Here is a 17231-nt window from a genome sequence, read left to right as displayed (position 1 = left end):
TAAGTGCACCTGCGTGAAAAGTTTTAGCCACTTTCACGTTCAAAATGAGCTAAAAGTTTTCACGCACCTGCGCTTAACGAGGGAATCACACGGACACTCCATTAGGTACACCGCCATTTTCAAGTGTACCTAATAACAGGCCACTTTATTAGGGAAATATCATGGTCAAAGGTCACAGGTGTTAAGCTCTAGTCCTGGGGCCGCGTTCCAACATGTTTTCCAAGTGACCCTCGTTAAGCGCAGGTGCGTGAAAACTTTTAGCCACTTTCACGTTCAAAAGGAGCTAAAAGTTTTCACGCACCTGCACTTAACGAGGGAATCTCACGGACACTCCATTAGGTACACTGCCATTTTCAAGTGTACCTAATAACAGGCCACTTTATTAGGGAAATATCATGGTCAAAGGTCACAGGTGTCAAGTGCTAGTCCTCGGGGCCGCGTTCCAACATGTTTTCCAAGTGACCCTCGTTAAGCGCAGGTGCGTGAAAAGTTTTAGCCACTTTCACGTTCAAAAGGAGCTAAAAGTTTTCACGCACCTGCACTTAACGAGGGAATCTCACGGACACTCCATTAGGTACACCGCCATTTTCAAGTGTACCTAATAACAGGCCACTTTATTAGGGAAATATCATGGTCAAAGGTCACAGGTGTCAAGTGCTAGTCCTCGGGGCCGCGTTCCAACATGTTTTCCAAGTGACCCTCGTTAAGCGCAGGTGCGTGAAAACTTTTAGCCACTTTCACGTTCAAAAGGAGCTAAAAGTTTTCACGCACCTGCACTTAACGAGGGAATCTCACGGACACTCCATTAGGTACACCGCCATTTTCAAGTGTACCTAATAACAGGCCACTTTATTAGGGAAATATCATGGTCAAAGGTCACAGGTGTCAAGCTCTAGTCCTCGGGGCCGCGTTCCAACATGTTTTCCAAGTGACCCTCGTTAAGCGCAGGTGCGTGAAAACTTTTAGCCACTTTCACGTTCAAAAGGAGCTAAAAGTTTTCACGCACCTGCGCTTAACGAGGGAATCTCACGGACACTCTATTAGGTACACCGCCATTTTCAAGTGTACCTAATAACAGGCCACTTTATTAGGGAAATATCATGGTCAAAGGTCACAGGTGTCAAGCGCTCGTCCTCGGGGCCGCGTTCCAATATGCACTCACTTGTTCAGGTGTTGCAGAAATGTCCAATAGTGTAGTGTTGCCTTGAATGAATTTTTACATCCATCTTTTTATTTATTTAATGAGAACATCGCTGACAATGCGAGTGCAACAATCCAAACTCCCGCAAAGACACTTTGAGCTACCGTAACATTGACTGACCATTCCATTGTGCACATTCTTCTGAGCTAACTTTGCATATTTCCATAGAAACAACCTTCAATGTTTAAATTATGCACCCCTCCCTTACTTTGCGACCATCATCAGCATTCAGGGGTGTCGACCTCCAGTCCTCGGGGGCCGCGTTCCAATATGTTTTCCAAGTTACCCTCATTAAACACACCTGCGTGAAAAGATTTTGTTTATTTTTGCTTTCTGCAGGAGCCTAACTTTTGCCACAGGTGCACTTAACGAGGGAGTCTCGAAAAACATGTTGGAATGCGGCCCCCTAGGACTGGAGTGCAACACCCCTGTTTTACATACAGACTGGGATTCATTATGGAAACAAACCACTGTTATAAATGCACCACCATTTTTATTTCCTGTTTAACCAAATAAAGAAATTGATAGAGAGTAAGGGTTCATGCATAACTGGGAGGGCCACAAACATAGGGAGGAAAACTACCACGTTGTTCGGCCATTTCCTTTTTTTTTTTTTTTTCTTAAACCGCTTACCAGGGATGGGGAACCTGGGACCATTCCAAAAAAATTGACTTGTACATAATACAGCAGTGAAAGCCAATTTCCCTTAGTAATGTGAAATTTGGTAGGCATGTGTAAAGCCAGGGAAAAAAAAGACTCAAGAACACATTTCTGCCATTTTGGTCCAAAAGATTTTCTGTCCCACTGCTACCAAATTTGAGCCTGTTTGTTCAGATAAAATATTCTGGTTCCTCATCCCTGAGGGCTTTTTCTCAGGCGGATGGCCGCTCAGTGGTGTGGCCTTGGTGGTGTAGCAGAAGGTGAATTTCAGTGGCTACTTGTCTGCAGGAAGAAAAGGTCAGACGCATGACCCCGGTATGAACATGGCAATCAAAACATCAGCTCAGCAACATTTTTGCCAACTTTGTGCTTGTTTCCAACAAATGGTCTGGAATCAAATGAACAGAAGTATAAAAGGCTGACAAGTAGGGTGCGCAAGTTTCCATTTGTCCTTTCCGAAATACTCATGGTCGACGACATCGGCACAGAATTTTAAATAATACAACAGTACAAACTTAGAAAACCCAAAATATTTTCTTTTGAAGACGGAACAAAAGAAAACGTGGCAACACTGGGCAGTCTGATTCGAGAGGCGCACGCACGCACAACCACAACAACGAAGTCGCCACGACAGTTCATCTTCTCTTCCTCTCCTCGAGTGCGTCTCGCTCTTTTCAGTACACGTTGCTGTCCGGCAGACTCAAATGTTGGCACAACGTCTCTGTGACGCGACTTCACAGAAACATTGAGAGAACATTCTAGGTGTTCTCCTAGCGGCTCCACCTGTGTCCATCCGACGTCCTCCTTGTCCTCCTCGTCGTCTTTCTCCAGCTTCTCCTGCTCTCCTTCCGAATGTCGCTCAGCTGGGATTAAGATGTGCTGATTCGACCTATTTCTTGTCTGATGGCTGACAAAAGGAATGAAAAAAAAAAGCTACTTATCATAACTTGTTTGCATTGCAGCAGCAAGTCACCCGGAGGTTGAAAACAGCTTACCATGAATTATTTCATCCTTTACTTTATGCAATTCACGTACAACTTCATCCAAAATCTCCTATGAGGAAAAAAAAAAAAGTTAACAAACAAAAGGATGGCTGAACGGTGGACTCGATTAGATAGAAGCATAAAGGAACCTGTTTCATCCTGTCAAATTCCGTGTCGGATTCACTGGTGCTGCCAACGGGTCTCACTCTGCAACACGAGAGAAGAAACAAATCAGCTCTGGCCTGTTAAAAAAATTGTTTTCCTGTTCGGACCTTGACACCAATGAGGACTTCTCTGAGGAATTGGATCTCTCCCACGGCTTCTTCACAGCATCTAACGAGGAGCAGTAGATCAAATTAATGGTCCACACCAAAATAACTCGACTAAAACTATTCTGAAAACCAACCAATGAAAACCAAGCTTTTGAATTGTGGTTGAAATACCTGTAGAGTTCTGACCAGGCCCGCGACTACCAGAGTCGTCCTGCAGGTGAGAAAAAATGTTGCATCATCATTTTGCAGCTTTAAGGTTTGACCAGTCATAGAGCACAAGAATGAAGACTTACCTCATCAGGTTTCTCAGAAGCTTTCCGCCTAAGAGAAAAGAACCATGACATTATTAAGGTGAATTTTCTGCTTGCTCATCAGATTTGATTCTTGTTTTACCTGCGAGCTAATAAGGCATTCATCTCCTGCATGAGACCCTCTCCGCCACCTCCGCTCCCACCGCTAGATCGGTTGGAGTCACTTCTGCCGCTCGATCCCGGCGGACTGCTCTCATCCTGTGGGCGGGCGGGTGTTTTGTTGACTTTCTATTTATTGCCCTCGCAAAGCACACACAATCACAGAGGCGGTCTCACGCCTCGTTGGATTTTACAGCTTGTGTGGAGTCTCAGTTCTATTGATTGTTCTGGATTCATTGGCAAAATTTTTCTTCTGCATGAATTGGATGACAAAACCCTTTCCCGATTACTGCATATTAAAGTATTGTTGTTGATTTAAAAAAAAAAAGATTAAGCAATATCGCATGAAAGGGATTTGATGGTTTCCAAGGACGCTCACCCTTTGAACCTTACGAAGCTTTGCCCCAGCCAGCGCGGCCGCCAGCCCCGAGGGCTGCTGCTGCTGCATCCCAGGGGGACCCCCAGGAGGTCCTCCGCCGGTGGGCAGAGGAGGGGGCATGGGCGGGGGCACCGCCATCGGGGGCGGCGGCCCCGGCGGCGGCGGAGGGGCCGGCGGGCCGGCCATTGGCGCCGGGACCCCGGCCGAGGGCGGGGCCACGGACAGCATAGCGGGATGACCTGCGGAAACGGGGGCGCCTGCGAGGGGCACAGTTAGAGCTCGGTTAATGGCGGCGGCCCCCTGGAAGGTTGACTCCAAGGTCCTGGGCGCTCAAATTGGAGGTGAGTCATTTGACTTTCATCTTTAACTGAAATTAAATTTTAAAGAGGCAATGCGAAATGATTCATTGTTTCCCAGTAATAAAAAATGAAATACAAACTTAAATATTAATATTAGGACTTTTCAAATTGAATCAGATTCAGTGTATATGAGCTCTACAAGATAATGCTCTGTATTATATTACGCTAAAAATAAATATAAAATATTTTAAAGTGGACTGAAAACTGTAAAACAAGCATAGAGGGGCAACTGGAATGCGTACTAAAAATCATACGTACCTACATGGCATGAAATCATCTTTAACAGTGAGGAAATGCGACTATTTGTTCCATGAAATGTTATTAACAATGGCCTCTCTCTTCATTTTACTGCATTTCTCTCGGCACCAGTACATGGAGATGCATGTTCGATATTGTGTCCAATCAGATTTTAGGCCCTATGCTTTGCAAAGCCAATGTAATTTATCTGCCTAAAGGCCCTTCACAATGAAGAATAACTTTGCTTAACCTTTCAAATTCACCTCACGGGGCCAGCAAACATATTGTCGGCATTTGTCTAACCCTTTTCTCATAAAGACGAAACCTGGTCCTCTCTCCTCTTCATACTTACTGCTGTTGGTCATGGGGATGGGGGAGGGGGTCTCCTTGGGCGAGCCCCCGTCATTGTATGAGGTGGGTGAGTTGCTGAGGGGCTGGCCCTGCTGGTGGTGCGCCTGCTGCTGAGGGTGGAAGGTGGATGGGTACTGGTGATTGGGGGCGAGGCCTGCGGGCGGCGGGCCCATGAGGGGGGGCAGGGGCACGGCCTCGCAGTACTGCGGGGTGAGCGGCAGCTGGTGGGAGTGGGAAGCGTAGGAGTCGTCCGCTTGGCCGTTGGCGTGAGGGTGGGGCTGGTGGTACTGGGCGCTCGGCTCCAGCGGCGGGGGCTTCATCCTCATATTTGGGAGGGGGTGCGCCACGGGGAGGGCGGGCTGCGGTGGCGGCAACCCCTGCCTGGCGGGTACGGCCATCATGACCGGAGGGGAGGCGGAGGGCGGGCACTGGGCGTACATTTGCTGCAACTGAGATGCCGACCAAGTGCCGTGTTTTGGGGGGAGTGTGATGTCTTGGTGGTGCAGGTGAGCGTGGCGCGCGACCGTGGGTGGAGACAGGGGGATCTGACGGACCTGCCGGCCCATCGTGGTCACACCTGCCTGGACGGGTGAGAAGGCGGAGGCCAGCGAGGTGGAGAGCTGGGAGGAAAGCTGGGAGGAAAGCTGGGACTTGTCCCTGGCCGCCCCCGCCTCCTTCTCTTGGGAGGGAGAGGAGGAAGCGGAGGGAGGGGAGGAGGAGGCCACACGCACATAGGAAGGGGGCAGTGTGCTAGCTCTGAACTGTCTGTACTCGGGCGGAGTGTCGGGGTGGGCTGGGGGTGCGCACACTTTGTATTGGAGAGTGGAAACGACTGTGAGGGGCAGCGGGGAAGGGAGGGGGGAGGGGGGAGAGGAGAGACAGAAGGAGATGCGGACGAAGGAGGGCGACAAACAAAGGAAAACAGAAAAGAGAAAAAACGTGAGAAGAATGAAAAGCAACCAAGCCGAGATGAAAAGATAAAAAATCAGGAGCATAATTCAAAAAACTGATAACCGCAAATAAAGACTCAAAATATCAAGCAGCAGAATGCAACATGACCAGAAAAGCATATGACATTTCCCCCCCAACAGCAGCTGGAAGAAAGAGATGGCAGCAGAGCATGTTGCAGGGGCTTGGTGAGGGATGGGGGTCAAGGGTTAAGGGGTTCAGGGAGGGAGGGTCACCGATATCATCGAGTGGGACCGAGGAGATGTTGAAGTCTCCTTCTGCAGAAAGACTTGAACATGTGTGTGTGTGCACATGGAGAAAAGGGCAACGTGGGAATGTGTTAGTCGTAGGGAACGGGAAGTACTGGAGAGTGCTGGCTAGTCATGATGTCATCACCGCTTACGTTTACTCTGCCTGGCAACACACCGATAGCAAAAAAGACAAAGACGAGCAAACACGCGCCTGCTTCGAGTTCTCGTGTGACTTTTATAGGCTAGCGGGACATTGAGCCACCCCGGTTGCCGTGGCAGCCGCCCGGCCGGCGTGTTCGTATTTGTCGAAGGCTCACCTGATCCCGACGTCCGTCGCTCCCTCTCCTTGTGCGCCTGCATCTGATGCTGCTCCATCATCCTTTCAAGAGCAACCACGTGGCTTCAATGTCAACACTTAACTCGGACTGGCGCTCTTTTATTGCACTTTTGATACGCGTATAAAATGGAACGAGGTCCAATACAAAAGTCACATGAGTGGCAGTAAGTACCTCCTCTGGGCCTCGCTTTCCTCTGAAGAAGGTCCATTTTGGCGCTGGACAACTGGACCTGAGAGATAGAACGTGGGATATGTGAGTGATCACAAATTTACATTTTGTCCAATTTGAGATTTCAAATGTGGCAGTTTGTCACAAGCATAACATTGGATAACGACGAAAGCGCAGAAGCGCAGCTAACACACTAAGATTTAAGCGATGAGCGAGACTTGACGACAGTCAAGTGTAAACACCCGTCTCCTGCGTCACGGTGACACTTTGTTTATGGCAGCAGGCACAGTCGGCGGCACAAGCCAAGCGTGGAGGTGAATGCAAAAAAGCAGCAGAACTGCCGGGCGGCGTGTCCCCGCACACGGCGTGCTCCACCTGCACGTGTTAATGGAGACAATTATCGCCCTAAGCTGCCTGGTGCTGCGAGTGCGCCCATGCGTGTGTGTTTGTGTTTGCTGACACCAAAAGGTGGCGGGCTGTTGCCATGGTGAAGGTCAAGGACGCTCCCATAGGGAATTGAGGAGGACTTGATCAGGCTTGTTTTAGGTCAACATTCTTTCATGTTATGAAATTATAAATAACACAATTTCTTTTTTTTTTTTAAATCATCTTAAATGATTATTTTTCTGATGACTCAGCAGCAAGTAACAGATACACTTCAATACCCCCAATAAAGGAAGACCAGAACATGATGTCCCCATAAGTGATATTTTAACCACCATTAGAGTCACAAGGGCAGTCTGGCTTGATATGGCAGTTCAACACATTCTTTTTCACACACCCCCCCCCCCCCATTTTAAATAACTCGTAACCGGAGTGGCTCAAAGGCTGTTAAATGCACAGCGGGTGACTCCACAAGTACACCCGACTAAATATATGTACTATATAAAACCACAGACAGCTTAAAGTGTCTCACAGTGAGCTTTAAAATAAAAATACATCTCCAGTCAGGGCTGTGTCTCACTCATTAAAATGATCCACCACTAGAGGGTGATACAGCTCACGTAAGACAGGGTTCAACATCTGCATGTCAGAGAGTATTAAAGGGAAAAAAAAAAAAAAAAAAGATCCTGGCGTGGTTTAACCCTTGTATGTAATTCAGCTCTATGGGGCCTGTTTTCATTTCTTATGAAAACAAGAAAGATACTAATAATTTTTGCAGACTTAACGTCATTGCTTCTGTGAAACATCTAGCGTGACTCGTTTCAACACATTCGCTTGAAACATACTGGAAGCTCTAATCAGAATGTGGAGTGAGATAAATATTCATGTGAGATGATAAAAGCAGGGCGCTTGCAACGTGCGTGCTCGAATTCCAGCAGCCGTTCCACGAGACTGCCTTTCCAACATCAACAAAAGGACACCAAAAAGACACATAAATCTTCCGTTTGGCTTTGGAGACCAGCTATCAAATGTCAGGATAACATTCAGTAAATATCTGAAATAGTCTGACACGCGGCCAGGAGGTCAAAAGGATCGTTTTTACCTCCGCTGTCAGGCGAGCTGAGCACGTTGAGGGCGAACAGCATGGCGTTGGAGAAGGTGGTGGCCTCCTCCTTGCTGGCAAAGTTGAGCCCGTAGACTTGGCGAGCGTCGCGCCATTGATGGAAAGTGGGCGTGGCCTGATTATACTTCAGGCCCTTCACGATTGAGTAGTTGATCACCACCTTTGTGCACAGAAATGAGTTGAAATTACAGACTGCAAATATGGTGGACCTTGATGATGCGAACTCACCTGCTGGTCCTGCAGCTTGACACCCACCACCCTGAAGGTGTTGTTGGCAGTGTTGTGGTAGATGTTGATGCGACTGAAGCCCTGCTGGCCCGGCTTGATGGGCACCCACTTCTTACTGGCGTCGTCGTAGACCATCACAGAGGCCCGAGCCTGGCAGATGCTCTGTTCACTGCAACGAGAGGTGGCAGATATTAATTGTGAAGGAAAAAGAGAGGGACAATTGAGAATGGAACACGGATTAATCATTTTTACCAGATAAGATAACCATGAGTCTCAAAGTGAGTGGTGCACAGGCTCCCTCTAGTGGTGAATAATTTAATCATAATTAAGTTTTTATTTTTTAAGATTTTCATTTTCCTGTAATTGTTAATGTTTAAAATTGTGCATAATGTGACAAGACAGTAACTTAAAATATTTTTTAATATACTAAAAAAAGTATTTTTTTAAAATATACTTTATCTTAGATATGAACACTTGAGCTTACTACGCTACTGTATTTAAATGTTGATCAAATGCTGGCCGAATGACGACAAATGCAACATATATTTTACTTTTTACTTTACATCACGAATAGCACTCCACATTCTAATGGTGTAATTGTGCACAAATGCAATAAACCGTGACTTTACTGTGGTTCCCCCAATGTGGTTAGTTTCCTTTCCATCAGTAATAAACAGCAATGTGATGTCTGACATCAAACAAATCAAGAAGACGGTGGGTTTGGGGGGGGGGGTTGTTGCTTTAAAAAGCTGCAAACCTCAAAACTAAAAACGAACATCACCCTTCTGTTCTTTGGTGCGGTGAGCATCAGTGCAATGGAAGAGGGCGTCATGCGTGTGTGTATGTCTCTGGTAATGATATGGTTTGTTAGAATCACTCAGAACACATTGCTAGTTTTGGACACGCACTAAAAGAGCTAAGGGGGACCATGAAAAACAACAATGTAAAAGAGAACATTGTATTTTGTATCAAAACATTAGTGGAGAGAGCTGAGAGGCAAATCCCGTGTCTCCCAAAATACTTTGTAGCAAAAGGTGGGTGTTACTTGCTGGTATTTAAATGTCACTGTTGTCTTCAGGCAACAAACCCATGAGAATAAAGAATGATTGTTAGCATCCTCAGAAAAAAGATGTCCGACTTCCTTAAAGAGCGACTTCCACTGTAATAGATACTCTTGTCTCAGTTAATTATGGGATACGTAGCGTAAATAAATGCCTCTTCGCCATTACACGCATCGCTTTTCCCTAAAAAAAAAAAAAAAATATCCGGTAGTAACTGTGATTAACTCAGTTCACAGACGCTGTTGCCAAGCTTTGCTTTTTTGGCCTTCACACCTTCAGGCCATTAATGTGAGCGGCTTTACAAACGGGGCTACACACATAGTTCCTTATCGAGATTGATCATGCGTATCACGGTACATTTATTATTAAATTACATTTTCTCATAAAATTCATGAAATTAATTCCCAAATAAAATTATATACTGTACCGTCAACAACATTCTCAGTCTTTGGTCACATGCTTTTTTTTTTTTTGCATTCCCCGCAGAAATATTTTTGAGAAATCAGTGAGCACAGAATGTGGTTTTGGTGGCTTTTTGCTCAACACCAATAGTGACCAGAATGCACTGGGCTCCTTGCCCTCCGAGCCGACGCCCTCTGGGAATAAACCGCTCAGCCAGAAGGCAACACAGGCGGACGTTCGAAAGCATATTTAGCAAGTCACTAAGAGAAAGTGATACGATTCATCTGGTTACATCGATTAATCGTTCAATACAAAGAGAAAGCACGAGTCAGGCAATAAATGAGAGCTTCCATAAACAAATAGAGCAAACCTCACTGACATCATGTTTACAGATACATGCTAATCTCTTCACACTCTCTTCTGTTTAGACAGCAAACAGTTCGGGAAGTTGGGGGGGGGGGGGACGGCGACAGTCCCACTTGTGTGTGTGATGGATCTTCTTACAAAAGCAGCAACTATTTCTGGAGTAGCTAGCAAAGGAATGGACTGATGCTTTCATTTCTCCTTTTGGACTTTAAGGGCGTCTCGGTAGGCAAGTCACAAATAAAGCGCCATTCCGGTCTAGTCGCAGCGTCTAATTTCACTGGTAAACATCTCTGACATGCTGATACTTTGAAAGTGTTAATGAAGACAAGAAGGGCTTTGCTAACAAGTTTGACGCTAGTCATATTTGGGCCGTGAGGTGTCGAGAGTACACGTGCGTGATGGATGACGAAGATGCATCTTCGTCGAAAGGTCGTGGCGATGCTCAAATGCCACTCAGTGACTCTCAATTAATAGGATGAATCAAGAGTTTGGGACTGAAAACTAAATTTGATAGCTAGAGCATTATGTACACCTGTGCTAAGTGCACACTGATTCATTTTTAATTGTGCTTGTCCTTATTAAAGTTGCGGATTTACAGCGACAGGCGGGTACATAGAGATAAGCCAGTGGCGGGGTTAGAGGGGGGAGTGTGGGGGCATTGGGCCCCCTTGAAATATGTCAAGACTAAAAATTGACTTTTGAATTGAATTGAATATTTTTTCCCAGAAAGTCATGGTTAAGTATCCTTTTGTTTTTCAAAAAAAAAAAAAAAAAGAAATAAAAAGAATGTCTCGCTTTAGTTATCCATACAGTGCATGGTGGCTTGCAACTTTAAATATGCATAAGTTCCTTCTAACTGCCTGGGGAGAAAGAAAACAAAAAAAAAACAGGAATACAGCACAGTTTGTATCCTGAACCTCGTGACAAATTTGATGAGCACAAAAATGCATCCTTTTAACTGCGTGCAAGAAAACAGGCTTCATGAACAAGGCTGAAAGAACAGGAGAAGACGAAAAGCAAACAAGAAAATGTCAGCGAGGAGATAAATAAAAACCAACAAAGCAATGACACAAAGCCTTCTGCCACACTGAGCGCTTTCCTTGTGTCAAACAAGCCTCGGGTAGGGAAAAGGAGGCCACCATGCCAGGCGGCCTTTTAAATAAAGCAAAGCTTGCACACATGCTTCGACATATGTGTCGCCATTCTCCATCGACGGTAAGAAATATGAGCAGGAGTGATGGGAGACTTTACAATTAATTCTTCCAGCGGCCGACAGCTACATTATTAATTATAATTAATAACCTTCAATAAATCATAACCTCGTAGTCAGCTGGGAGCAATGACAGCATCCGGGGGAAACTTCCTGGTCGGCGCGGGAGGTAATTAGGCGCTGTAATGCATCCAGCCTGCTTCTGAATTTAGCACAGATACACACTGGTGAGTAAGGTAAAGAAAACAAATGTGTGTGTGTTACATTTGACAAAAAAAAAAATGGAGGTCTGTCTGACAGGCAGGATTAGAGACGGCGCGCAGCAGGCCGATCACTGCAGTCTTAAATCTAAATTAACCAACACTTAACTCTCGAACAAGACCTTTAATCTGCTCAAGGGGGGAAAGTAGTGCTTCAGGAACGCCCGCGAAAGCTAAAAACAGCACACGCCGACATTTTTTTTTTCCGGGAGGAATCAATGTCAAGTCTGCACCTTTTGTAATAGAACAAATGATGCGCTTGTTGAAAACAAACAGCAAAACGATTCCATTGTTTTACCATACAAACATCGAAAGAATGTTCATTTAAGCTTTTCTATTTTTAGACTTTGCAGCCCATCCCCTGCTAATGTAACAAGATCACGTCGAGGATTTTCATCCACCGTTGCAACGTATACGGACGCCACTAATGCATCACATTGAGCTTCATCATACTGTAATCTCAATTTTGTCACCAAATCCGCTCAAGTCCCTGGTGATGACCAGGTAGCGACCTCTGAGCTCCGTTGTAGTGTTTCTAAGTGCTGATACATATAAAGGGCACTTTAACCCTGCGGAACGGCTTGCAACTAAGCCCTCTCGTGTGTGTGTGTGTGTGAGCATAGTGAGGCCTTAATGGCATTAATGCTAACATTAATGTGCTTATGTTCTTAGCTAAACGTCCCCCAGTGTGGTTGAATGTGGAAAAGCTCTGGCAGTTATCTGTTTGCAATACTCCTACACTTACACAAGTTAAAAAAAAAAAAACCCACAAACGGCACAGTTATTCAGTGCGTGACCTACATAACATTTTTTTCTTGTCTCTGTGATTTGCATGGATCGCAATTACACCCCCCCCCCCATTCTGTGTATTGTGACTACGACGGAAGCTGGAAGAAGAAGCGGCAGATAAAGCCAAGGCGCTACCGACGCTAGAGCTGGAAGTCGTGCCGCGTGTGAAATAAACATGGCTCGCTCGAGTGTTTGGGATAAAGAAGATGCTTGGTGCAGTGGCTCCATTAGTCAGGCTGGATCCTACGCGGAAAAAAGGCAACGTGACATACCGGGAAAAAAAACAATACAATATAAAGCCATCACAAAGACAAAATGACAGTTTTGTAAGAAACCCCGACGCCGACACAGTAGCTAATCCGAAATAACCTCAATTCTTTGTCTAAACAACAGATTAAGATTAGTATTTCAGATCTGATTAAATTCAACAAGAAAAGATTTGCCTTCTGTGCAGTTGTCCGATCACAATACTTCTCTTTGCACACAATGTTTTTTTTTTTTTTACCTGAAAACCACAAAATATTGGAACAACATTTCCAGGTCTCTGGACTTCAATCACAACGAGAAGCACCAACCTGCAGGAGATGTGCTTGTAAAAGAGCCCAGAGTCACTGACGCTTTGAGGGAGGCCGCAACGTAGCACCCGCACCCGTTGGATGTCCATTTTGGTCAACAGCTGTATGGAATATAACCTCGGTGGTCGGACTCCACTAAAAATCGCATGCTAATCCTCCGCTAGCCCTCCCGCAATGCGAATTAAAAAAAAACAAATAGACTCGACTTTCAAGTAGGCGACGAGGTTGATGAATGTCCACCCGGCAACAAAGAGACGAGCGTTAGATGAAGTCATTGACTGGCCTGATGTCGCTCTCCAAACAGATGACCGTGTGTGTCATTGAAACTCTGTGTTATTGTCATTGTGTTAACCCGGGGGGAGATTACCTCATATCTATCTCAAACAGCTCCTAATGCCAACCCCCCTCGCATCCACACGAGCATTTTATTGCGGTTATTTTTTTTTTTTAAGAGGATGGCAGATGGACGCTGGGAATCACAGAGTAAACTCACGGTAGGATAATACCACAATATTTTGCCAATGGAATTATGCCCAATGATGCCCCCCCTCCCAAAAAAACGAAAAGTGTTTCATATTTGGACAAATTCAGCAACCACAATTAAGATCATTCCAAATGAGCTACTATTGACTAGCATGACCTGAACCTCAGAGGTCACCCAAAGCAGAGAGAGGCAGCTCGCTAATTGTCCATTAACATGCAACGGTCATTGATTACCCCTCAAACTCAATCAAGGTCTTGCATTTGCCGGGTAATGATCAATACATTTAAGAACTTTTCCAACCACTCTAGTGCCCCCCCCCCCAAAGAAAAAGTGCAACTAGTGAAAATAACAACAGTGCAGGATTCCCACTGCTTTCTATAAATACATTCAATTAATAAGGAATCAAGACTAGCATGTTAGGTCGGCTTCGACTAAGAATTCCAGTTTGTCACATGACTTCTTTGGAAAATTATTAGCCCAACCCTGCCTTATCCGAAAAAAGAATCTAAACACCACTGAGCATTATATACTATGTTGTATGGGGGGGAAAGTGGGGGACCATGTCGCCACGGTAACAACAGCAACACTATTCATTACTATAGTCCAAAGTTACGGTAAAATTATTCCAAATGGCGTACACACAACACACACAATGACTCATGCCTGCATGTTAAGCCGGATATTTTGACCATTCATTTGACAGCGAATGATTGTTATGGAAACATGCGATGTATAGACACAAGCAACCCTCCCCCACTCTCCACTTCACCTTCCTCAGCATACTAATCCTGATCCTCAAAGAGAGGCTGCTTCTATTCCGGGAAGAAAATACGTCCTAGAACCAAACGTAGCGAGAACATGCAAATATTTTGCTTTTGTGGGTTGGTTTTAAGTAGTAACCCCAAGGCTCCATTTTTTTTTCAGAATAACAAAAATGTTGCCAGACTTGACAGGAGATTACTAGAATGCACAAACACAATTTGGGAATAATGTCATGGCGTCCCACACATCTGTGTCTGGAGCATCAAGCAATCACGTGGTCATTTGCCAAGGTCTCGCTATCAAGGCGTCATCTGGCTCCGTAGTCCCACTCATGAGCGATTAAGCGCTCGCCATCCCGCGCTTCCTGTACTGACTTTCTCACACTCGCATGCAACTCAGATGGGAGAGATCCCGCCAGGCTCTGCGAACAGCTGACGGAGTAAGTCATTCCTTCTACTCGGGGAAAAGACTGAGCCAATAAAACAAAATGGAGCTTGGCTGGAGAAAAGAAACACAGATTGAAAAAAACAAAAAAAAGGCAAGGGAAACAAGCAGGATTTTTTTCCAATCCGTGGCTGGAGAGCAAGGGAATTGCATCCAGGGAACATTTTGCGGTCACGCAGCTTAAAGAGGAGCCAACGGACGCATTCCAAAGCCATCTTCTATCACACTTACACAACAAAACACCATAACACAAATACGGTTGCCCTACCCGAAATCATCCAAGGAATACATGTTTCCGGCCAGCCGGTCCTTCGGGGGCAAAGAATGGAGGGAGGTGTAAAGGAGGAGATTACGGAGGAGCGGCTGAGGTGCTAATCTGAGAGGAGAGAGCGTCACGCATGCTGCCGGCGTCAAAGCTTCCCTTCTTCACATCCTCGAAAAAGCCGAGTGAGCCAGAGACGCTGTTAAGAGGACCGTTGTGACTGACGAGAGGAAGGGAATGCAAGCCAGAGAGAAAGAGAGAGAGAGTGAGACAGAGAGAGAGAGGGAAGGCAACACGTGCCCGGCAAAGACCAGTCATCTCGTTCCATTGGTTTGTGAGGAACGCTGACTTTCTGCTTCCATGTTTTTTTTTGGTTTCCTTTTAAATGTTGTTGTGAGAATCGGTTTCTGCCGGGGATGAGGAACACACACAGTAAAGTTGCTAAATACAGCAAATAAATCACAACACTGAGTGTGTTTTGTAAACTAGCTCCTCTCTGTTAGCAGTCCTGTTGTTAGCATACGAGCAATGATTAATCGACAACTAATATTTTAATAATCGATTAATTGTTTAGATTTTTTCCCCCTCATTTTTATACTGAATTCCAACTTCTCTGCAGTAAATATTGTCCATTTTTGTCACGAATTGAATTGCAGGAATTATCATAGAGCTTAAAATCCCATTCACTTTAATAACACGCCATTTTGAACTTTGACTGAACCTGTCGATGAAATGACCGGCGCAGGTGTACTTTGTTGATGGCGCAGCATCCGAAGGCGAGACTCACGAGTCAGCGTTTTTACATCCCGCTAGTACTTCACCGCAGCGGCCAGTCTGCATTAACAGGACAGGACGGGCGCATCTCATTTTGCGCCCGTTTCCAAACTAAACTCACACACATATAAACACAAGCCGAGTGAAAGCAGCCAAGAACAGAGAAGCACCATAAAAGCACTCTGCCTAAAAATAACTAACGGACACTCACATTAATGCTACAAAGGAAGCAGTCATGTCGAAAAAACGACTTGAATGGGTTTTCTTTCCACTTTTACAACTCAACCATCATGCTGCCTCTCTTTAACGGAGCAGTGTAAAACCAGCTAAAAAAAGCTTCAAATCTGAGCTGCTTCGTTGAACTTGAAGCAGTCAAGCGAACATTTGCGCCTGTACACACACCCACAAGAGTTCAACTACAGGCGGGAGGCTCATGAAGTCGGGCTGGAGGTTTTGGGGCCCCTGCAAATTTAGATGATGGAGGCAGACGAGGAGATGAGCTTTGGTAAATGTGTGACTGTGTGTCATCGGGAAAGGGGAGGCGAGGGGGGGCTGCCTAACCTGCCTGGCAACCACCAGAATAAACACCTCCTCCTCTTTCTTCTTCTTCTTCTTGGTCTACTTCACTGCATGCGTGCTTCTCACTCCCTTTGCAGCCACCACCGTACCACCTGGTGCATAGTCAGTGATGCTGTCGTTGCCATGACTACTTGGGGGATTTTTAAAGCTGCATCTGTAACAATTGGGGTGCGGATCCACCGTGACAATTGGGGGAGACTAAATTAGAGGAAAGAGACAAATTAGACTGGGGGGAGTGGGCGGCGAAGACCCCCCCCCCCACACACACACACACCACCCTTTGACGATGTGCTGTAGTTCATTAATATTGATGCAGTAATACATCCCACAAGCTTCTCGTCACAATATATTTGATGCTAAGGCTGAGAATGGAGATGAAGAGTCAATGTTCATTCGTCATGACGCGTCAAATAGGGCGCGTGGGATTAGCTTACCTCATGTCGCCGTCTTTTCTTCACACGACGACGACGAGGAAGCCGATGGAAGTGCTTTCGCCGTTTATATGAGGAAAAATACTATAAAACAAGTCAATTAGGCTTCACAGACGTGGAAAAAAAGCGTGCTTTAAGGGGCTATGTGATGAGGCGTGCTACGGCTTCAGGCTGTCTCTCCCATCCGCTTTGTACTCCGGCGTCTCGGCTGCACACGCGCGCCGCGGCGTGTCCTTACATCCATGTTCTTTGTCTTCTATTCTATCTTATTCACTCGGAAGCAGGCTACCGGGCGGGTAACAGTGGTCGTCAGCGGACGCCGCCTCCGTCACGCCATATTTTCTTCCCATTCGGAGTGTTGTTGGTTTGTGAGAGGCGCGAGGCGGAGAGATTTGGCAAGGTTACAATGCGGCGTGCGGAGGGGTCGGCTCAATGCTGACCACTGGTGGCGTGGACACGCAACTGCAGGCAGGAATTGAGACCGCCCCTTGCGAATTATGCAGTGGGGTTAACCCCCGCCTATTCGCGATTAACCATTCG

General features: G+C 45.9%; 1 protein-coding gene across 4 annotated transcripts; it reads right to left on the bottom strand.

Annotated features, from left to right (window-relative positions):
- Nucleotides 1-1209: 1209 nt before the first annotated feature.
- Nucleotides 1210-17140, bottom strand: evla (Enah/Vasp-like a). 4 transcript variants are annotated; one of them, XM_049739432.2, is made up of 14 exons: nucleotides 16695-17140; nucleotides 8293-8461; nucleotides 8044-8224; nucleotides 6561-6618; nucleotides 6369-6430; nucleotides 4854-5684; nucleotides 3906-4162; nucleotides 3510-3625; nucleotides 3410-3437; nucleotides 3288-3327; nucleotides 3117-3177; nucleotides 2994-3051; nucleotides 2857-2914; nucleotides 1210-2768 (listed from the first exon to the last, which is right to left on the bottom strand). In XM_049739432.2, exons 1-14 carry the CDS (start codon nucleotides 16697-16699, stop codon nucleotides 2731-2733), a joined length of 1962 nt encoding a protein of 653 aa, XP_049595389.1. In that variant the 5' UTR covers nucleotides 16700-17140; the 3' UTR covers nucleotides 1210-2730. The 4 variants fall into 4 exon arrangements, with proteins under 4 accessions (XP_049595389.1, XP_049595388.1, XP_049595387.1 ...); XM_049739431.2 differs by lacking the exon at nucleotides 16695-17140 and adding an exon at nucleotides 14914-15346; XM_049739430.2 differs by lacking the exon at nucleotides 16695-17140 and adding an exon at nucleotides 12956-14882.
- Between the last annotated feature and the right edge of the window lie 91 nt (nucleotides 17141-17231).

This window comes from Syngnathus scovelli, chromosome 14 (genome assembly GCF_024217435.2).
Source record: "Syngnathus scovelli strain Florida chromosome 14, RoL_Ssco_1.2, whole genome shotgun sequence".
NCBI lineage: Eukaryota > Metazoa > Chordata > Actinopteri > Syngnathiformes > Syngnathidae > Syngnathus > Syngnathus scovelli.
The sequence above is the reverse complement of the archived record's forward strand: the minus strand, read 5'-3'. Positions and strand labels throughout refer to the sequence as shown.